Here is a 22787-nt window from a genome sequence, read left to right on the forward strand (position 1 = left end):
TTCTTTATTTTTAAATTTATTTATTTATTTAGTATTACTATTATTTTTTTACTTCATCCTTATCTCCTAGAAGAGCTTCCTGTCTCTAACTCATGGACCTCCCTGGGTTCTGGGGTTCACATTGGCTTTGCCCCTGTGAGACCCCCCCTGCAGACCCAAGGGATTAACCTTCTTCTCCATTGACATGCCACTTCTTAATAGTTGACATCTTTTTCTGTCTTCTCTTCCATTTTATTCCAGAGGAGTTACACATTTAAACACTTACTTAATCCCAGTGTAGCTAAGTATTCGGAGGAAATACAGACAAGTACACATAGCTATTGCGTTTAGTTAGTACTAAGCTTGTTCCCCCAGGCTTTCAAACAAGGTAGCTAGGGAAGTTTCTGGACGTCAGGGTGCTAGCATTGCGTGAGTGCTGACTAGTACTCACCTATCGCTGAGGGTGACCAGGTGAAATGAAGAACTTCCAGAGTTCATTATTCAGTAGCTGTGGCAGGCTTTTTCAGGGAGATGGAGTGAGAGAAAACAAAGCAAAGCAAGTGAGTAAATTGGTATTTGCAAGGACAAAGTCTTTAGTGTGTAGCAAGGGAATGGTCAGGATGAGCCCCTGGGCCCGTCACTCAGATGAGAGAAGCTTCTGTAAAAGAAAGGTACATCACCTGTTCTGTGCTCAGTCTCGCCAGATTGAGTGGTTGTACTCAGCAGGTTGTTGTCTATGGTCACCAGGGACCTTTACTGGGTGGAGGATGTTTCTGTAGATTGGTGATACCGTCCCTCTGGTCACCAGTTTGCTGAATACAACCTGAGTACAGTTTGCTCTGTAGGTGGCAGAGACTCGGGGTAGGACTGTGAGCACCCTTCTGTGCTTTCAACAGTATTATCTGTAGGGCTCCTTTAGGACTCTAACTGCCCTTCCCATCTCTCATCAGAAACGTGTGCTGTCAACAATGGAGGCTGTGATCGCACCTGTAAGGACACGTCAACAGGTGTTCACTGCAGCTGTCCCATTGGATTCACTCTCCAGTTGGATGGGAAGACATGTAAAGGTGGCTTTCGAGTGTCCCGAAACTGGGGGCTGAGGGGCTGGTGACCTGGGTGGAGGGAGGCCCAAACTGCTCCTGTGGGGGACGGAGGCAATTCTGCCCTTCCACACCACTTGAGTGCTTTCAGATTTGCATATGATTCATATTGATGGGAGCTTTTCTTCCCTGGGCTAGTGGAAGGTTATAATTGAGTAAGCATAATTAGAAACGACTTAATTACACTAGCTGCTGAGAAGGTCAGCCTCTGCAAGCATCAGATAGATAATCCATTTCAGGAAAGTGGCCTTATTAGCGAAAGGTAGTTTATGGAACATTCATTGGCAGAAGATAATATCAACCTATCATAAATAATAGCCTGGAGATTACATGTAAATAACGGCCAAGATTATTATCCAGAGCAGTTAACGAATAACTGTACCACTATCTTTTACTAATGAAGACAGACCCTAATGACTTGCTGGTCTTTTATGGGCAAGAGTACAAAGGGTTTGTTAGTTCTTTAGCATGATAAAAAAAATAGATAAAATGGTTGTGAGATAAAACTGGGGAAAGATAAGATTAAGCATCAGGAATCATTAAAAAACGTTGAGACCATTTGGTCATTGTGTAATTTGCCAAAACAAAAGCTCTTGTGCCTTATAGCTTTAGTCATTAAGCTAGAAAAAAATCATACTAATGGAGGTTGTCTTATCTCATGCCCTTTGGAGGGCATTAGAGGATGAGAATAAAATAAAACATGAGATCACCGTTCCTTTCCAGAGTTTGTTCCTTTAGTGCTTGTCGACGGCATGGAAAGTCAGAACTGTCAACTAGACGGGGTACTTATCTTTCAGCCAGACCAGAAAGTGCCTATAAGATTGAAACCATCAGTGAACATTCCTGAGTGCTCTTGAGGGTCTGATTTTCTTTCTGAGGATAAGTGGCTGGCACAGGAGCAGTTTGGGGACTGGGGGGAGGCCAGGCAGCAATTGGCCTCTGGTTCCTAGTGCTTGCCTTTTACAGATATTGATGAGTGCCAGACCCGGAATGGAGGTTGTAACCATTTCTGCAAAAACACCGTGGGCAGTTTTGACTGCAGCTGCAAAAAAGGATTTAAATTACTAACAGACGAGAAGTCTTGCCAAGGTATGTGCTGGAGCGGAAGCTGAGGACAGGGAAGGTGTAAATGAGTCCTGGCTTGGTAGAGGCTGGCTCACCCTGCTCCCGATGGAGTCGTGGATTCCCATCTCCTGGATTTTACGTGCTGCATCCTAGGTTGAATGAAAACATGGTGTAGCTCACATGAACTTTGGAAACTAGGCTGTTAGCATTAGGGAACACCTTAGAGGCCCTGTCAGACTTGATTACGGTGGAACCCACTGCTAGGAAGGGAAGAGAGCATGCGATGCCAGCAGGGTTAGGTTGGATCTTGAGATTAGAGATAGTTCTCCTTTTCTAAAATCTATTTTACTGCAGTTGAATGCTTGGCAAAAGTTGGTGGCAAAAATTTGTAGATTTGGATAACACTCATACCTAGCAAAAAGTCGGGGGTCAATTCCCAATCCAGAACCAGCTGGTCTCTTCCTCAAGCCCTTACTGTGGATGACTGCTTTGAGGTGGGTGGAAAAGGAGTGAGTGGAAGATATACTGGTTGCCTAATAGGAAGATTATAGACATCCCTCCCTTCCTTCCTTCCTTCCTTCCTTCCTTCCTTCCTTCCTTCCTTCCTTCCTTCCTTCTTCTTAAAGACTTATTTTGTATTCTTTGAAATGTGTTAATGCACATGCAAGTGCAGGTGCCCACAGAGGCCAGAGGCATCAGATATCCTGGAGCTGGAGTTACAGGTCGTTGTGAGCCACCTGCTGTAGGTGCTGGGAGCCAAACTCCACTCGGTCCTCTGTAAGGATGGCACACACTTTTTTTTTTTTTCTGAATATATTACTTCTTTTTTTCTTCTTTATTAATTGCACTTTATTCACATTGTATGCCCCCTGTGGTTCTCTCCCTCCTCCCATCCCAATCCCTCTCTTCCTCCACCCTCTGCCTGTATGCCCCTCCCCAAGTCCACTGATAGGGGAGGACTTCATTTCCTTCCTTCTGATCCTAGTCAATTAGGTCTCATCAGGAGTGGCTGCATTGTCTTCTTCTGTGGCCTGGTAATGCTGCTTCCCCTCAGGGGGAGGTAATTAAAGAGCAGGCCAATCAGTTCATGTCAGAGATAGTCCCTGTTCCTATTATAATGGATACTTGGATACTGAACTGCCATGGGCTACATCTGTGCAGGGATCTTAGGTTATCTCCATGCATAGTCCTTGATTGGAGTATCAGTCTCAGGAAAGACCCCTGTGGCACACACTCTTAACCACCGATGCATCTCTCTAGCTTGTAACAGACCCCTTTCAACTGTATCCTTCCCGCAAACAGTGAACAGCAGTTGTCAATGTTAACAACTGATCTAGGGCAAACATCATTTCTATTTGCAGATTAACAGCTTTCATGCCCTGTCAATACATATAAGAAGAAAGTTTCAGGAAAAATACCGTTATTTATCTTGTTCCATTATTTCTGGGAATAAGGCTGCCTTACTTACTTTATTAGCATCTCAGCATCGGGGGCTCACTGAGGGGTAGAAGCTTAGTTGGTAGAATGCTTGCTTGGCATGCACAAGGACCTGGAATGGGTCCCCAGCACTGCATGAACCATATGTGATGTCCCACACCTGGGACTAGGGAGGTAGAGGCAGGTGCTTTAGAGATATCCTTGGCTGCTTATCAAGTCTGAGACCAGCCTGGCTAGAGATCCAGGACAAACAAACAAACAACCACAAAAACCTCAAAGCAAAGCCCAACACTGCATAAAGATCAGAATATAAAACGTAACACTGGTTGCTGGGGAGATGGCTCAGTGGGCAAAATGCTTGCCATGTGAGTGTGCGGATCTGTGTTTGGGTTCTCCAGCGCCCGCTGACAAAGCTGAGCGTGGTGCCCGGCATTGTGGCGCACACCTGTGATCCCAGCACTCAGGGAGGCAGGAGCAGGACAGATCAATGTAATTTTGAGGCCAGCCTGGTCTACAAAGGGAGTTCATGAAAGCCAGTGCTAGACATAGAAACCTTGTCTTGTAAAACAAACAACAAAACAAAACAAAAGCTGAGTGTGGTGGTGTGTGCTTGTAATTCCAGTCCTGGGCGGCAGAAACAGGAAATTCCCTGGAGTTCAATGGCCAGGCAGTTTGGCAGAATTAGCAAGTTTCAGGTTGAATGAGAGACCCTGTCTCAAAAAATAAGGTGGGGAGCAATTCAGGAAGACCCTGATGCTGACCTCTGGCCTTCATACCCTTGTGCACACACACACATGAATGCATGCATACACACAAGATAAAGATATAACATCTTTAAAAAAAAAAGATACTTTACAGAGCAAACTGGGCTTTCCTTCCCTCTTTGTTCCTAATACATAATTTGCCAGGCAGTTCAAATCCATTCTCTTTTAGACTCAGTGAGTTAATTCTAGATAATTACTTTGTGATTTTCTTCGGTTTGACTTGGAAAGCCAATTTTTCTATTCCACACAATGTTTCATAATGTATAGGACAAGCAATATGTTTAAGCTGTGTAAACACATTAAAAAGGAATTAGGAAAGTGATCTCATTACTTTTGGCAAAGCAAACATCCACAGTGAGCAGCCAAAGTCAGCTACTGAAGGAGGGCACCTTGTCAGCAACTGGCTGATGTTAGTAACAGACCTCAGGAAGGGCATCAAGTACCAGGAAAGAAACTGACATTTTCTCATTTTCCATCCATTGCTCTTGGTAGAACAAATATTTTCACAGAGTGAATTTGCTGAAGAAACTGTCAGGATTTCTAGAAAAAGCCAGGGAAAGAAGAACTTTGTAAGACTTTGCTCTTTTATGTTAATTTTTCTTGATCTATCCATGCTTCCTTTTCCCCTTCCCCTTATTTCCTCTCACCCTCCTCCCACTTTGTGTGTGTGTGTGAAAGAGAGAGAGAGACAGAGACAGAGATGGAGAGAGACAGAGAATGACAGTTTATTGTTCTTTTGAGTCAAATCAGGTCTTGATTGGCCTGGAAAGTCCTTAAGCTATGCTGGCCTTGAACTCATGGTGATTCTAATGCCTTTGCCTCCAAAGTGCTACAATTACAGGCACACACTATCACATCTGGCTAACATGTTTGCCTTTCATTGATGGAGCTTTTCATGGTATGTTTGGTATAGAAAAGTGGTCCAGCCCAATGGCATGGTTGTCATCCACTAAGTGTGACCCAGGGTTATCTATTTGGAGGCATTAATTAAACCATCCCAAGAGTTCAGGGAGTAAGAAGTAAAAACAAAACAACAACAACAAAAAACCCCACATAATCAGGTTCTCAGATGCAGCTTGCAGAGGCTGGTTTGCATGGCTCTACTTGCTGCTAGAGATCTCCTCTGAGCCTCTGATATAGAGGGCACAGGGAGGAGTAACAAAACCAAGAGATTTTCCAAGTAGATACAATTTAGACTTTAACGAACCCAGTTTCAGCATCTTTTATAGAAAATCACAGAAGGTTAGTGTTAATGAATTCTTTTCATGCAGAGGGCATTAAGACACAGGGTCAAGTGGCCTGTTGGGGTAAAGATGAGAAAGAGAGACACCAGAATTGTTGCCAACCAAAGCATTTACTCCTTTTGTTTTGCCATTTACCAACAAATATAGAGCAATGATAATGAATAGCTATCATTACTATTTATAAACTGGGTTATGAAACTATTTTTAGGTATCTCATTTGCCTTTGTTTATATGTTAGTTTGCTTTTTATTGCTGTGACAAAACAGCATGACCAAAAGCAACTTGAGGAGTAAAGAGCTTATTTGGCTTACACATCAGATCACAGGCCATTGCTGAGGAAGGTGAGGACAGGAACTCAAGCAGGGCGGGAACCTGGAGGCCAGTACTGAAGCAGAGGCCATGGAGAAACACTGTTTACTGGCTTGCTCTCAATGGTTGCTCAGTTAGTTTTCTTATACAGCACAGGATAACCTACCCCCATCTTCCCCACAGAGGGCCAGTCCCTCCTACCTTAGTTGTTAAGCAATAATATCCTCCTACCAGCCCATCTTATGGAGGTATTTTCTCAATTGAGAGTCCCTCTTCTCAGATGACCCTTGTGTCAAGCTGATTAAAAACTTAAATAAATTATATAGCTTAAATTTCTCAGCCCTTCCATGTAAGTGTGAACAAGAGAGATCATATGAACTTTAAGGAAGTAAAGTTTGAATAGGATCTACAACCAAGGAACTTATAGTGGTTATGGGTTATAGTTATAACATAGTCAACATGTTCTTTGATACAAATGATCAGAGAGGATGGGTTGACCAGTTGTCCTTACACATGTTGTTTTGCTGTTGGTCAGCAACTTGGAATTACCACAGACACCTGTACTCACGCAGCAGAGCTGGTGTCAGCCCCCCTCTCCCTTTGATCATTACAGATGTGGATGAATGCTCTTTGGAAAGGACCTGCGACCACAGCTGCATCAACCACCCTGGCACATTTGTTTGTGCCTGCAGCAGAGGGTTCACACTCTATAGCTTCACCCACTGCGGAGGTGAGTGGGCTACCTCTCCACAGTGAGGCCCGCCCAGGAGCAGAGCCACACTGGAGGGGTTATCTTCTCATTCTGGGGCAAAGAGAACAGTCTTGGACAGTAGCAACAAGAAAAGTACCCACCAAAGCGAATATGCTTACATTTACCCTGGTAGCACCTCAGGCATGCAACGGAGCACAGAGGAACTGAGCTCTGTCAGCTGTGGATTCATCAGCGAATTGACTTGTGCTTATATTCAGAGAGTGGGAGAGAGTCTTACAGGTGCTGAGACAATATCCCGTTGGCCTTCCCAGCAGAGGATAATGCTGCTGTCTTCAGCGAGGCTTGGCAGGGCACCCAGCAAATGTGTAGTTTTGCTCTGCCTGGGCATTGGCTGTAAAGCCTTGGTTCGAGCTTGGGTTTAGAAGGGGACATTGACTCTGTCTCTTCGTTCTGTGCCTATTTAACAATGTATGCTCATGTCTCATACCCTTATGGTCAAATAGGCTGTGGTATATATAAATCAGATTTTGTGCCAACTGACTCTCACTCTACTTTCCTGGCAATCACCTGTCATTGATTTAGACCTTAGAACAACTTGCCTGAGGTCTCTTTGGTGATTCTAAGTATCTGTGGGATTTGGAGACCTTTGACTGGAGCATTTCTTGCCAGTCCTCATGCCCTGAGTTTGAGAAGAACAGATAATGATGTGTCTTCCTTCTTTCTCCCCACACATTATTGGCACAACTAAAAGCATACCTTCCACCCTACCCCATCTATCAAGAGACCCCAGTGAAATACTCCTTGAAGACAGATGTCAGCCTGGTTGGGAGCTACCTTCCAATTTGGGTTCAGTGCCAAGTTCATGGGCATGGGTAGGTACACACAGCTTTTCTTCTCTCTCCACTGTAGAAACAGTTTAAGCAGGGAATCTTAATTCTGTCTCTCTCCCTTGGTAAGCAGACCAGAGGATGATAGAGTTTCAAGTTCAAACCTCATGCAAGGTCTGAGTCTGAAAATGGTGTGCTTCCTTTTGAGTGTTTCTGTCAATGGTTAAAGCCTCCCAACCAAGGCTCATGCTGGTGGGCAGTGTGCAGCATGCAGCCAGCAGGTGTCAAGTACATGCCCCTAAAAATGACAGTCGGTCAACCATGTGACTCATCCTACTGCTTCCTCCTCAAGGGAGAAATGTCATGACAGGGGCCATTTTTGCTCCACAGACACCAATGAGTGCAGCGTCAACAATGGAGGTTGTGAGCAAGTTTGCGTCAACACAGTGGGTGGCTATGAGTGCCAGTGTCATCCACGGTACAAACTCCACTGGAATAAAAAAGACTGTGTGGGTAAGAGGCTCCATCCTTCCATAGTTCCCATGTGGCTGCAGGCTCACCCCAAGTCCAGAGATTTCAATCTCTGTGTGCTTGCATTCGGCCCTGGGCCCAAAGTGCACTTTTCTCATTGAGTCCTTCCTTCTGAAGCAGCAGCAGCTGGTCTTTAACAAGTCCAAAAACAGGAGATACTTTGCAGGCTCCTTGACATTTAGCTCTGTGCTTCTGCATAGACTGGAGCATCCCTCTGTTTCACGGTCGCTTCTCTGCATGAATGAACAGCAGACAAGTGTTTCCCTGACCTCCATGGGAGGCACAGCTTGTGTCAGCAAGGCTGCACTGGGGCGGGAGGTCAGCTTTGCCTTCTTTTCTTGGGGCCTTTGGCATGCTCCACTTTCATCACACTTGGGTACACACTTCTTTTTCCTTAAGCACCTGTGTTTTGTCCTGTCTAGAAGTGAAGGGCTTCCTGCCCACTAGCATGACCCCCCGTGTGTCCCTGCACTGTGGTAAGAGTGGTGGAGGAGACAGGTGCTTCCTAAGATGCCACTCTGGCATTCACCTCTCTTCAGGTGAGTGGCATAACCCCCCTGGGGAGGCTCTCATGGTGGGGCCTGTAGGTGTTAGATGCACTCTCATGGCAGGGCCTGGAGGTATTAGATACACTCAAAGGGCTTCAGTTCTGGACCAGATTCTTCTTGACCACCAGTGGCCCATGCTTAGAGAGCCCATGTCCAGGGTGGTTTTTCTAGTAGCCTCTGTGGAATGTGTGAGGGTGGGGTGGGAGGGTGACCTTAGCTGCTGTCAGGATAGCCTGTCATCTTGCTTATGCGTTGTGACAATTCCACATTCTGTCTGTCAGGACTGCAAGAGGCCTACTCTGTCACCTGCGGCTCTTCCTCTCTCAGAAGCAGACAGCAAAAATCAAATGACTCTGCTTTTGGGGGTAATTACCAAACTGTGTTCTTGCAGGGGCTCGTCATGTTCCATGAGCTTCTTTCATGGGGTGCCGTTTGTGGGGGTGGTTTTGTTTGCTCTTTTCTTATCTGGATGCCGAGAGCACATTATAGGGTGTTCTTACCCACAGCTGTATTGTCTGATACCTAAATCACCCGTGGGAACCATACTTACTGAGTGTCCTCTGTGTACTTGGGAGTCCTGCTCAGCCTGGATTGACGAGAGGTCCACAGAGCTCTGGAGAGAGTTCCACGATCCATACTCCTTCTATCCCAGAGCACTTTAAAGGCCCAGTAGCGACCATGTTTGGGACCCTGGCACATATGGCATTCATAGAGGTGTCTTGGACAGAATGGGGAAGTGGGATTCTCTCTCAAGAAGGCGACCTGAACTTATTCCAGTTTGTCACAGGACTAAATACAAGTCCAATGTTTTCTAGACACCTCATCTTCCTAGATAAAGACACATTTGCCAACTTGGCACAAGCTTATCCAAATTGAGAACCACATTATATCTTGATGTCTATATTATAATGATGTCCAAAGTTTGAAATCCCAAGCAAGATGGTAGTTTAGAAGTTAAAATACTCCAGCTACACTATATTGCACTATATTGCAATATATTGCATAGAGCAGGCTATTTAATCCACTTGTAACTCTATGCACATATACATACATACTTACATACATACATATATATGTATGTATGTGCATGTCTCACTTTGTTACTCTGGCTAGCAGAGAATGTATTATATAGTTCAGGATGACCTTGAATTCATGACAGTCCTCCTGTCTCAGCTGCCCAAGTGTTGGTGGCATCAATTTATTATTTATTATTTTATTATTATTATTATCCTCATGAATCAAAACAACAACAACAACAGCAAAACAAGGCTCAGATAAAAATAGAGGAGCCGGGATTTGAACTCACACAATCTGAGTTCAGCATCTTAAGCACTGCTCATTGCTGCCCTTTCTGATGGGTGTTAGGACCAAACCAGAGGAGACAACATGCTCTGGTTCACCAAATCTCTCAGTGCTAATTCCTCGGTCATAGTGGATGCTCTAAGCATCAGCAAGCAAGTAGCTAACAGTCCTACAGTGTACCAGGCAGCAGCTAAACATTTATATTTTTTTGCCACTATCTCATTTAATCCTTGCAATATCCTGGTAATATGGGTGCTTCACTATGTGCATTTACTAGATGAGGAAACTGAGATAAGGAAGGTTAAGGAACATGCTGATGTTTTCACAAATCAGAGGGCTTTCATATAGAGGCATGGGCTCCAGCCCAACATATAGTTAAGAACAATTTTGGGAGAACAGAATTCTGCACTCACTCCATTCCAGATCCCAGAAGGACTGGCAGCTCCTCAGCCCTGTCCTCTCTGGAAGCTACACACAGCAGAGACTTCCTTCAACAATCTTATCCAGTTTTGAGCTGGAGGATACTTGCCTTCCTTTTGAGGAAGGCACAAAAACTACCTCATCTTTCATCTGGCTGTGGAGACCGTTTGGGGCTTTTTCTCTGTTACATTTGAACACTGGATCCATTGCTCCCCTGAGACATGGATCAGGGGCTCCAGGTGAACCTGTGCAAGGTATCGGGCACTTCATGAGCCAAACCTTCATTGGATCATCTCAAGGGTTAAGAGGGGTTCACTGGCTACATAGTGAGACCCAGACAGTGGGAGCACGCCATCATCTTCTGGGTGTTCTCTTCTTTTGCCTATGGAGGTAATTTCTCTCACTTATTTCTTTCTGAAGATGTCGTCACCGTCAGGACAAGTGTAACCTTTAAACTAAATGAAGGCAAGTGTAGTTTGCAAAAGGCCAAGCTGTCTCCCGAGGGCCTGCGACCAGCACTACCAGGTATGGCATCAGATGGCTGGCGCAGGGAGCTTGCCTGCACGGTGGGTAATGGACAGCTGAGCTGCAGCTGGCTGTCCAGCTGATGCGTGCACATGTCAAATGGCACTGAGCTATTCAGAATCTTCAGGAACTTCTTTCTCTAAGGAGAGCAGGGCTTGCCCTAACTCCTGTGCAGCTCTGGGGTGATACCTCGGGAGGTCCTTTGTGAGGTCATCGTTGAAGCTCTGGGGAAACCTCAGAGTTCACATGGGTCAGTGGGGCTTGAGATGAACCAGTCACTTCTGACCATGTCGGGTTGAAGTTTCCAGTCTCAGAGATGGTTTGAAGCATACACTATGGGAAGAAATAGGGTTGACTCAGAAAATGATAACACTGATGAACAAAGATAGGATATCCAACATTCTTGCTGCTCTGGTGTTTGGAAACTGTGGTCCCATTGGCATGTAGCAGAACAAACGCCATCCAAGAAAAACTGCGCTTACCCAAACAAGCAAATCTAATGCACTTCTTTCTTCCCTAGTTTTCCTTTCCATCATAACAAATAAATGGAGACATGGATTAGGAAGTTCCTTCACTCTCCAGAGGTCTACCCTCAAACAGATTAACCTAACGCACATCCTAGCTACTCTGACTGCCTGCTGGTTAATAATCAAGATGTAGTTTGCTGCCTCCACTGATGGAGCAGTCACCTAGTAATTATATGTCTTCAAAGAATGTTAATAGCATAGGGAAGTGTCTTGCAATATGGCTGAGATAGTAGCTGGGTGTGGTGGCACACACCGTTAGCCCCGACACTCAGGAGGGGGAGGCAGCTGGATCTCTGAGTTTGAGGCCAGCCTGGTCTAAAGAGCAAGTTCCAGGACAGCCAGGGCTACACAGGGAAACCCTGTCTCCAAAAAACAAAAACAAAAACACCAAAAAAGAGATAGAAAGTGTCTAGCTAAGCGAAATTGTATCTAAAAAAAGTCAAGTTGAAGAAAAAGCTTCAACTTTTCAACAGGGAGAGTTGGCTATATTATTAGTAGTCATTGTGTCTGGGTGGGAGAACGCTGGGTGATTTATTTTTCTGCATTTTTCATATTCCCTTTTATATTCACACTTTTCTGTAGCTTTTATTAAAATTGTTCTTTTAAAATTTCAAACATGTACATAGTACATTCTGATTACTGACACCCCTCCACCTTCTCTCCCCTTCTTCCCATTCCTATCCCTTCTCCTCTTCCCTACAAGTCAATTTCCCATAGCTGTGTCTTTTTGCTTTGCTTTGTGACCAACTGAGTTTCACCAGGGCCATCTGTACGCCTGTGGCTTTGGAGCTGAGCAAGGTGCTGGGCTCATCAGTGAGTACACAGCTCTTTCTCTCTCTCAGACTCAGCACACAGCTCAGTGGAGAGGGATAGGGCCCCACGAGCTCCTCTGAGGTCCATGACTGACTGTTGGTAGGCCCCTTCCAGGACACCTCATAGCATTGGCTATGTGGTGGTCAGAAGAAAGCATTTCACTACTCCTTTCCCTGCCTTCTGTCTCTTACATTCCTTCTATCCGCTCTTCCAAGATATTTCCTGGTCCTTCACGGGACTGATATACATGCCCTATTTAGGGCTGAGTCAATTTTTTGTACTTTTAAATTAGGAAAGTACTTATTATTTTTTTTTAATTTTTATATGTATAGGTGTTTTGACTCCTGTTTATCTGTGCACCACACATGTGCCTGGTGCCCAAGGAGGCCAGAAGAGAGTGTCTGCTATCTTGGAGCTGGACTTAAAGACAGTTCTGAGCCACACTGTGGGTGTGGGAATCAAACCTAGGTCTTCTAAAAGAATAGCCAGTGCTCTTAACTACTGATGGAGTCACCTCTCCAGCCCCAGCATCACTTGTTTTTAAAGATTTATTTTTACTGTCAGTCATGTGTACCTGTGTGGGTATGTATGTGGTATGTGCATGAATCTGGAGCTGGAGTTGCAGAGCTGAGAGCCACCTGATGTGGGTGCTGAGAATCAAAGTCTGGGCCTCTCTGCACGAACAGTGTGGGCTCTTCACCACTGAGCCAGCTCTCCAGCCCAGCAAAGTAATATTTAAAGACAGGTTGGGTCTGAAGTAAGATGTTAACAGTAGGGGGAGCTCAAAGGAGGGCGTGCAGGAAGTCTGCACTTTTCAGTAAATCCAAACTTCAAAATACAGAGCTTTAAGCTAAATATGATGACTCACATCTGTAATTCCAGCACCCGGGGGCCCAAGGGGAGAGATTGGTGTGAGTTTAATGTGGGCTCTGAGTATACAATGAATTCCAGGCCAGCCTGGACCACAGAGTGAACTTTGTATGAAAACAAAATAAACAGATAAAAATAGTTTTAGGGCCAATGGGCTGGCTCAGCAGGTAAAGGTGACTTATGCCATGCCTGACAGCCTGAGTTTGATCCTCAGGACCCAAACCTATAGAAGAGAGAACTAACTCCTGCAAGTTGTCTTCTGACCTCCACATGCACCCCCTACCCATGGCACACGTGAGCCATGGCACATGTGTAACCTTACACATATATGTACATACAACGTACATAACATAAAATGGTTTTCATATAGATATGGAAAAGTTGAAAGGAAAACAAATTCAAATTTAATGCCTACTTACGCTCTAAGATTAGCTCTTTTAAAAATGTAAAACAGGGCTGAAAAAGGTGGCTGAAAAAGGTCTTCTAGAGGGCATGGGTTCAGTTCCCAGCACCCAGCACCCAGCACCCAGCACTGATAATTGCCTGTATCTCTAGCTCCAGGGCATCTGACATCATCTTTTGGCCTCCTTAGGCACCTGCCCATATATGGCACACATACACGTATATAAAAAAAATAAAAATAAATATTTTTTAAAACTATAAAATGTATGTTTGGGGGAAAATACATATGCAGAAAATGAATTTGTCTCTTCCTTTGGCCCTTATTGTCTGTTGCTTTGTAATTGAAGATTATGGAACAGATGACTTTAGCTCAGTAAAAAAGTTCTAGAAAGACAAGTGAATAGATTTTGTGGACACGCTGTCCTGCTTTGTCATTTGGTTCAGTTCAGTTTTATCTACTGGGAGTCAAGAGATTCACCAGAAGCACTGGGCAGAGGGGACACCAGAAAGTCAGGGATAGGGACATGCAAGGCAAGTGTCCCACCATTGCCACAGACGGCGTCATGACACTGTTTGCTTCTGCTGAACCTCTGTGCCGTTTACTGTTGGAGGCATCACTGCTGATGTCCGCTCTGCTGCTCCCTGTGGGGTGGAGGTGCACCAAGTTTGGTTGGATGAGAGCGGGGGTTGGTTTCCTTTCGTTCTGTTTGAAGCTTTGGCATCTGCTCGGGTTATCCAGTCCAGCTTTGGGAAAAGCCACCATGAGAACACCCACCAACTTCACCAACTGTCATACAAATAAAATACAAATAGCCCTCAGCCCCTGGCTCTCATCCTCTACATATGTGGCTGGTCAGTGGGAGACAGTCTGCCTTTACCCGAGAAGAGTGTTGAAGAGCTAGGCTGTAACACTACATAGGAATGAAGATGTCCCAGCTTCAGGCTTAGGGCTGGCAATGGCTCGGCACGTGGAGTGAATCCCTCAGTCCTTGGAGGGTTGTAATGTTTACTGAGCTCTCGTGAATGCTCAGCTCTGTGCTCTGCCAGGACTTGGCTCCCGATCGTTTTGTTTCTTCATACAGAGAGGCACAGCTCAGTAAAAGAGAGCTTCCAGTACGCAAACCTTACGTGCAGCTCTGTCAAGCGAGTCCCAGGAGCCCTTGGCCGACCGAGCACCCCTAAGGAAATATTTATCACGGTTGAGTTTGAACGGGAAACTTACAAAAAGGAGGTGACAGGTTGGTCTGAAAGCCATCTGTGGTGCCAGGCTTCTCGGCTCGTTCCTTTTCTCTTTGCCTTTCATTTTCCATCATTCCGGGGGAGGGGGACAGAAACTAGCATAAACACTCAAGTATCTCCTGTTTGATTTTCACCCTACAAATTACACTAAATTGGTTTAGAACCTGATGGAGCGCCCCCCCCTTCATAAAACCCAAAGTTGCTATTTGGGTTGCACAAATTTGTGTTTGGATTAAATGCTGCCCAGGCTGCTAGGTTCCCAGCTCCATGGAATTTGGGGTGTTGGCGGGTCACTGGACATCCTCACTGCAGCCTGAGGACTCCTCCCATGCTGCTGTTCCCCCACCCCACCCTGTTCCTGCAGCTTCCTGCAATCTGAGCTGCATGGTAAAGCGGACAGAGAAGCGGCTGCGGAAGGCCATCCGCACCCTCAAGAAGGCTGCCCTCAGGGAGCAGCTGCACCTGCAGCTCCCAGGCATGGACCTCAACGTGGTTAACAAGTCCCCCAGAGTGCCAGAACAGCAGGAGGAGACCTGTGGAGTGGGCCAGGGCCATGAAGAAAGCCAGTGTGGTGAGTAGCCCAAAATGTGATTAATGACAGATTTGCCCAGCCAGACACCTACACAAGGGAGCCAGTGACAGGCCTGGGCCATGCTTCTTTGGCTGGGCTCACTCCAGAGAACACTCTGGATGCTTTTCCTCACCTGTAGCTGCTGTATATTCACCACCCTGGGGCTCCCCAGGAGCTGAGGTGTAACTACCTTGTCCTTCCACATACCTGACATGTTTGCTGCCTGTGGCCGGCAGTATTTGTAAAACTGAAGGACAGAAAAGCAAATGCAGGGTTGGCAATGCTGCCTGGCTAGGGCAGGATGCGAGGCACCCTGAGTCTTTACACATGCTATTGTCATTGTTTCTGTAGTCACTACTTTTTGGCTTGGCCCCTGGTAGTAATGAATGGACTCATTCCTGCCCTTAGTTTTGTGCAAAGGCAACACCAGAGGCTGCAGAGGTGCCTTGGAGATGCCTGAGCTTTAGGCCGAGGCTCTAAGCAGAGCTGGCTCCCTGGTGTGTTGTTGGTCTGTGGATGTGTGTATGTTTCAGAGCAAATAATTGGCTCCAAATCCAGCAAGAGGCTCTCGGGTGGCCAGAGGTGAGATTTGCTCTGTGCAGTTCTAGAGACACTGCCTGAAAAGCCTCACAGAGGGAACCTGGTTCCCTCTTTACAGTGATAAGTGCGATTGCTTTGGTTCTTATCTGTTAGGAATGTAACATTTATCCTATTGATAGTCTTACAGGGCTAGGGTCAGCATCCCCTAGAGGCAACAGAATGAATATAGTTGTCTGTGTTCAGTTGCTTAGAGTCTTACTACTGGCAGTAAGATATCACAGGGCAGCAAAGCATTGCCCTGTGAAACATAAGGACCTGCATTTGATCCATGCCACTCATATACAAAGCCAGTGTGTACACGTGTGTACCCCAGTGCTGTGAGGCAGGGATGGAAGCTCACTGGAGTTTTCTGGCCAGCCAGCCTTGCCTAGCTGCAGAGCCCCAGGCCCTAGTGGAAGAGCCTGTCTTGGAAAAAAAGTTATCCGAGGAACAACAGTCTAGTTTGTCTTCTGATTGCTACATGTATGCACAGACATGTGCATGCACACACACACATATACAACCCATATATACCTCGTGCATGCCCCCAAACAACAACAACAGCAGTAGCAGTAGTAGTATTTTCACTCCCGTGTACGGTGATGTTCTGAGAAGAAGCAGGCATCTGTTCTGAAGGGTCAGTAGACTTTCAGGCCCGAGCACTGGAGCTTGGGAAAAGGGGTAGGGAGTTGGTGTTTCTGCATGGGCACGACTGAAGCTAGCTTCATTCTGGACAACTTTCAGCAAGAGCCACAACGCCAATCTGCTGCTTTGCCAATGCTTACAGAACATCCAGCCATGAAGGGCCAGTTCCCAGATAGCCTTGACTCTTATTCCAGCTGATTTTCTTAAAAAGAAAAGAGGGCAATAAACCTAGCTGGCTGGCTTCTCATTTGGAATCCTCTGAGTTCCAGTCTCCATATCAAATTAGTGACAGAGCTGGCTGTCGCTGCCCTGCTTTCTAGGGTGAGTGCAATGTTTCTCAGGCGAGCAGGCAGGCAGGCCCTCTTTCTGGTCTCTGGGAGCTGAATTGCAGCCCTTCCCTTTCCAGGCCTACCTTACCAGGGTAAGGGCTGGTGGGTTCATCAGGGACAGTGAAGAATTCAGGAAAACTAACATCAAGACCTGTGGGCCTTCAGGGATCTTGTTAACGGTACTAGCATAGGCGTGTTGCAGGGAGCAAAGGCCCAGGAAGAGGAGCAGGTCTTACTAACTCAGGCCTTTTGGCCACAAACCTATGGGAGAACACCTAATAGAGTTGTATGCGAATGTGTCCCTGACATGCCTATCATCTAAATTTGGTTGGGTTTTTTCTTTAAAGAGTTTTCTTTTCCCAAGAGCTTCCTCTAAACCACATGAATTTGGTTCCCAACATGGACCAAGTCAGGCAACAATGTTGAAGACTTTCCTATGGGAACACAGCACAGGGATTGTTAGTGAAGGAGGAAGTGGGTACAAAGAAGGGTCAGGTATACTAATTAGAAAGGACTTGAGAGGCTGTGAGAAGGTTCAGCAGATAAAGGCACTTGTAGCCAAGACTGATGATCTGAGATTGATCCCTAGGATCCACAGGGCTGAAGGAGAGGACTCTTGAAAGTTGCTCAGACTTACTGATATTTCTGAACTCTAGTTGGCATACAAGGGAGACAAGCCTAGGATGGTCCTTGGTTCTTTGTAAACAATATTTTCAGCTTCTGTTTATTATTGTTCTTGTTACTATAATGAAACACTGGAGGTTGGGCATTTTTACAAAGAAAGAGGGTTATCTTGGCTTGTGATTCTGCATATCAGATGTAAAAGGACTGCATCTCATGATGGCCTTTTTTGGTCATAGTCTCAAGGAGGCCCATGGCCTTAGAGGCCAGAAGACGAGGGCATACATGCGGCTCTTGATCCGCCCTCCTCCCTTTTATCTTTTCTGTTTTGCTCTATTTGTGTCTTGCTGTGTGGTCCTGGCTCCTTGAATTCATGGATTTAACTGATCCTCCTGCCTCAGCCTTCTGAGTAGTTGATATTCTTCTCCCTATTCTTTTGTTTGTTTGTTTCTTTGTGTTTTTTTTTGTTTTGTTCTGTTTTGTTTTTCAAGACAGGGTTTCTCTTTGTAGCCTTGGCTCTCCTGGAACTTGCTCTCTAGTCCAGGTTAGCCTCACAGAGATCTGCCTGCCTCTGCCTTCCAAGTGCTGGGATTAAAGGGGTGTGCCACCACACCCAGAGCTCTCTCTATTCTTATTAAGCCACCAGCATTCTGTCGCATGGGCCCCATTCTCATGAATTTATATAATTCTAAAAATTTCTTCCCAAAGCCCTACCTCTAAAGACCTTAGCTTGAAAAATTTTTTTTTACCTTTTTAATACTTAATAAGGATTAAATTTCAACACATGTATCCTCCAAACCATAGCAGAGCCCCAGGAAGGTGTTTTGAATGACCTGCAAGGAGGATGGAAACCATTATGCTTCTCTTTTTAATTATAAATGTGGTGTATACTTCAAATGGTACAGAAATGTATAACCCTGAGCGTGCTCTCCAGTCCCACTGCCCAACACTGTTGAAATTTGCTGGTTTTATATGCTTTTAAGCATATAAAATGTTATTTATTCATCTGTGAATATTTATTAAGCTCCTACTGTGTACCAGGTCTTATTGTAAATGCTGAGGCTCCAGCAGTGAAGGAGACTAGTACAAAGCTCCTACTGTGTGCCAGGTACCTTTGTAGATGTTGAGAATCCAGTGAAGAAGACAGACTAGCAGAAGTCTCAGCCCCCTTGAAGTTTATAGTGTTGGGAGAAAGAAGCAGCTTTCTCTCCCATAAACAAGGACACAGAGTATGCATCAAATGATGACAAGGGTATAGAGAGCAAATCACCTGGGAAGTGACATAAAAAGACCTCAGGCAAGGTGAGGAGAAGGGAGGGATCATGTTCCCCACCTGTGGATGTGGTCAGGGAAGGCCCCCATTGCAAAGCATGGTGATACAGACACAGGGGAAAGGGAATGTGGCCTTTGGGACACTTGGATAACTACTTCTGGGCAAAGTTGACCACCCCCATAGGTATTAGAAGAAAGCACAGGATGATGAGGCCTGGGGTTGGAGGGAAGAGCCTCAGGGCAGAGGCCCTATTCACTCCAAGAGAGAAATCAGCATGTTTTCCTACCCATGGTTCTGGAGCTCAATCTGGGGCCTCACACTCTCCACTGGCAGTGGGTGTCTAGGTGTCTGCCAGCCCTGCCCCATGAGGACCCATTGATGTGATTCCTGATTTTCCTTTTACAAACAGAGCTACAGTGATTAGCCTTCTCTATGCACACCAATATTCTTGAAGGCTAGATTTCTGAAATGTAACTGCCAAATTAAGAACATGCATGTGGAGACACTGGTAGATACTGCCCACTCGCCTCCCTCATCCCCGCTCAGTTCATGCTGCTCCAGCACTGCGTGAGACTGTCGATTCCCCACACCCTCATGTACGTGACATGTTTATCATTGATCCTTTTAATTTTTGCAAACCTAGTAAGCAATAATAAATCACTAACTGTTTTGATCAGCAAGAACACATAAATACACTGTCTTAAATTATTTGTAGTTCTTCTTCTGAGAACATTTATAGGTTTTGTCTACTTACATTAAACTGTCTTTCCAGTATCATTTTTCCAAAAAAAAAAAAAATTAGCCAGGCATTGTGGGGCATGCCTTTAATCTCCGCACTAGGGAGGCAGAGGCAGGCTGATCTCTGTGAGTTTAGCCCAACCTGGTCTACATAGTTAGTTCCAGAACAGCCGGGGCTACATAGTAAGACCCTATCTCAAAACAAAACAATAAATAAAAAATAAAAAATAAAAAAAAACTTAGGTCTGACAAGAGTTCCATAGATAAAGGTGCTTGCCACTAAACCTGATGGTTTGAGTTCAGTCTCCAAGTTCTACGTGGTGGAAGGATAGAAGCAATTCCCACAAGTTGTCCTCTGCTCTTCACTTATGCTATGGCACACACGCTTACATAAAATAATTAAAAAATTTTCAAAAATAAAATTTAAAGTTGCAACAAAGAAAAGATTCACTTCTAATCAACTTGAAAAACTTTTTTATTGTCATTTGTGCATAGTAAAGTTTATGAATTTGGCATTTAGGGACAGCCTGTTTGTCAAGTAACCTTTGTACCATCTGTGATCAGTCTTAGCAAGATGTCAGAAAAGACATGGGGACATGGCTCAGTCAGTAAAGTACTTGCTGAGTGGGAGCAGTCTGAGTCTTCAACGCCTGTGCTGACGTAAGGAGCCAGGCATGGCAGGCCTGGGCCTGTAACCCCTGTGCTGGAAAGCAGAGTCAGGAGCTCACAGGCCAGCCAGTCAGGCTTACCTGGAAAGCAACAGGCCTTAGTAGGAAATCCTTTCTCAAAAAATAAGGTGAAGAGCAATTGACAAAGACATCTAACATATATGACCTCTCCATGCAATCACTCATACATGTCCACCCATGAACATGTACACAAACATGCACACAGAAAATAAATAAATAAGTAAATAAATAAATAGGAAAGCAACTCGATTTTATAAAATACAGATTTCTGGGTTGAGGCTGTAGCTCATGGTAGAGTTTTTTGTTTTTTTGTTTTTTTTTTTTTTGCTGCATGAGTGAGGGCCTGGTGTTGATCTTGAGGAGTTGGAGAGTGGCTCAGCAGTTAAAAAAGCACTGCCTGATCTTCCAGAAGACCTGGGCTTGATTCTAGCACCCACGTGGCTGCTCAAGACTGTAACCCCAGTCCCAGGCCATCTATGGCCACCAGGCATACACATGGTTCACAGACACACATGCAGAAAAAACACCCATACACATTAAATAATTAAGTAAATAAATAAATATTTTTAAAAAGAAATACATTTGATAAATGTAGCACAGTAGCACTTGCCTATAACACTAGAATTCAGGAGACTGAGGGAGGAAGATTAAAAGCTTGAGACCAGCCAGATCTGTATGGTAAGACTTTGTCTCAACGATAACAAGAACATAATTTAGTAAACGGTTGATATTTATCAAATACTTACAGTGTGTTCAGCATTATGCTAAGTGCTTTGTATATATTTTGTAATTTAATCCCTACAAGTCCATATTCTATTGTGCCATTTTTATAGATAAGAATAGAAAGCATAGAAAAATAAGCTCCCCCTACCCCCCAGTTTCAACCAGCAATTAATGTCAGAGGCAGGACTTAAATCCAAGTCTGAATCAAGAGCCCATGTTTCTCACCATCCTAGTCTGGGTGTGCTCCTGACCAGCCCGTGCCCTGAATCACCCCTTCACGCTGTACTCAGGAAAGAACGCCAGCTGTTCACTCTGTGGGTAGTGAGGAGCTCATGATAACCCAGATGCCAGCTTGTGAGTTGCACATAATTGTTCCAGGTTAGGATCAGAGAGGGACACCTAAGCCTGTTTGGGAGGAGGCACTGTTGCTGGTGGGTGAGGAAGAGCATTCAGATGATGGCACAGCCTAATCAGGAAAGAACAAGCCAGGCAGAGCCAGGCCTGCACATCAGGGTTAGGAACCTTAGAGATTCAGGAAGGGCACTCACAGAAGACCTGAAATGTACTGACAAGGAGCTTCCGTTTTACCTTTCGGTGTCTCGGGTTCCCATTGTTGTGATAAATGCCATGGCCAAAAGCAGCTTGGGGAGGAGAGGGTTGATTTTTGCTTGTGTGTCCCAAATAATGGTATATCAGGAAGGGAAGTCAGGGCAAGAATCAAGGCAGGAACCTGGAGGCAGGAACTGGACAGACCATGCAGGAACACTGCTTACTGGCTTGCTCTTCATGGCTTGCTCAGTTTTGGTTAGTAGGCTTACCTTTAATGGGAAGTTCACAATTGCCTGCATCTCCAGCTCCATGATACCCAGAGCCCTCTTCTTGGCCTCTGAGTGCACACACACATAAACACACAGAAGCACACACATATAGATAATAAAAATTTTAAAATAAAGATGAATCTAGGTTTTGGTGGAAAGGGAAACTAGGGGGAAGCTTCTTACAATAATCCAAATAAGAGATGATGAGGAAGTAAGGGAGATTTGGGTGCTGTGGAAATGGGGGGCAGGGATGGGTGAGAAGCCCTGGAGGGTGTTGCATCTGAGTGATGGAGAGTAGATGAGTGAGGAACAGCTGTGGTTTGGAGCATGAACAGCAGCAAGAACAGATATGCCGCTTAATAACAGAGTAAGGGCTGAGGCCTCAGAGAGAAGACAAGTGCCCCTGTGCCTGCTGAATTTGAGGTTTCCAGGCAGAGTTATGGTGTTTACTTTTCCTGCTGTTGTGACAAAATGCTTGATTAAAAAAACACATTTTAAAAGGAAGGCTCTATTTTGGCTCACAGTCTGCGGACGCAGTCCATCGTGATGCGCAGGGGCACACAGCAGCTGGTCACATCATGTCTGCAGTTGGCAGCAGAAAGATAAATGCTGGTACTCAGCTCACTGTCTTCTTTTTATTTACACTGGGACCCCAGTGCAGGAGATGGTGCCACCCACAGTTAAGATGGGCCTTCCCCTCTTGGTTAAACATCTCAGAAACAATCTCACAGACATATTCTAAGGTGTGTTTCCTAGGTGATTCCTAGTTGACAGCTGAGATTAACTGTGACAGGTGTCCACAGACATCGGGACATGCAGGGAAACTTCAGATTTCCCCATGCAAACCCTCCTGTCATACTCTGAACACACATGTTCCCCCTTAACCCTATCCCGTTGTACAGGCTGCCCCACTGGTATGCCTGTCTGAAGCTTGCTTTTCCATTCTAGTCATGGAAATCACATCCTCCATTTCTTACCCATGTGGCTCTGCTGTTGGGCCCTTCCTCCCCAGAGTTCTCTCTCTCTGTGAGACCATTGCTGACCTCACACAAACTGACTTCTTCTCTTATAAAACAAACCACCCCTCCATTGACTTTTTCTTGCTTGTCCTATCATGCTCACAATAAATATATAGACAGACAGACAGACAGACAGACAGACAGATAGATAGGCAGGCAGATAGATAG

The 22787-nt window shown here is 45.2% G+C and overlaps 1 protein-coding gene across 3 annotated transcripts in view; it reads left to right on the forward strand.

Moving 5' to 3' along the window:
• Positions 1-22787, forward strand: part of Scube2 (signal peptide, CUB domain and EGF like domain containing 2) — a 67812-nt gene that overhangs the window by 23925 nt on the left and 21100 nt on the right. For 2 of the 3 annotated variants that reach the window (XM_021636273.2, XM_060367059.1), the window contains 9 exons: positions 930-1046; positions 2046-2168; positions 6512-6628; positions 7828-7950; positions 8391-8507; positions 8798-8881; positions 10659-10763; positions 14458-14613; positions 14979-15185. In XM_021636273.2, coding sequence (XP_021491948.2) covers positions 930-1046; positions 2046-2168; positions 6512-6628; positions 7828-7950; positions 8391-8507; positions 8798-8881; positions 10659-10763; positions 14458-14613; positions 14979-15185 — 1149 coding nt within the window. The remainder of the gene's footprint in view (positions 1-929; positions 1047-2045; positions 2169-6511; positions 6629-7827; positions 7951-8390; positions 8508-8797; positions 8882-10658; positions 10764-14457; positions 14614-14978; positions 15186-22787) is intronic. The other variant, XM_060367060.1, reaches the window with a different exon arrangement.

Source organism: Meriones unguiculatus, chromosome 14 (genome assembly GCF_030254825.1).
Source record: "Meriones unguiculatus strain TT.TT164.6M chromosome 14, Bangor_MerUng_6.1, whole genome shotgun sequence".
Classification (NCBI taxonomy): Eukaryota; Metazoa; Chordata; class Mammalia; order Rodentia; family Muridae; genus Meriones; species Meriones unguiculatus.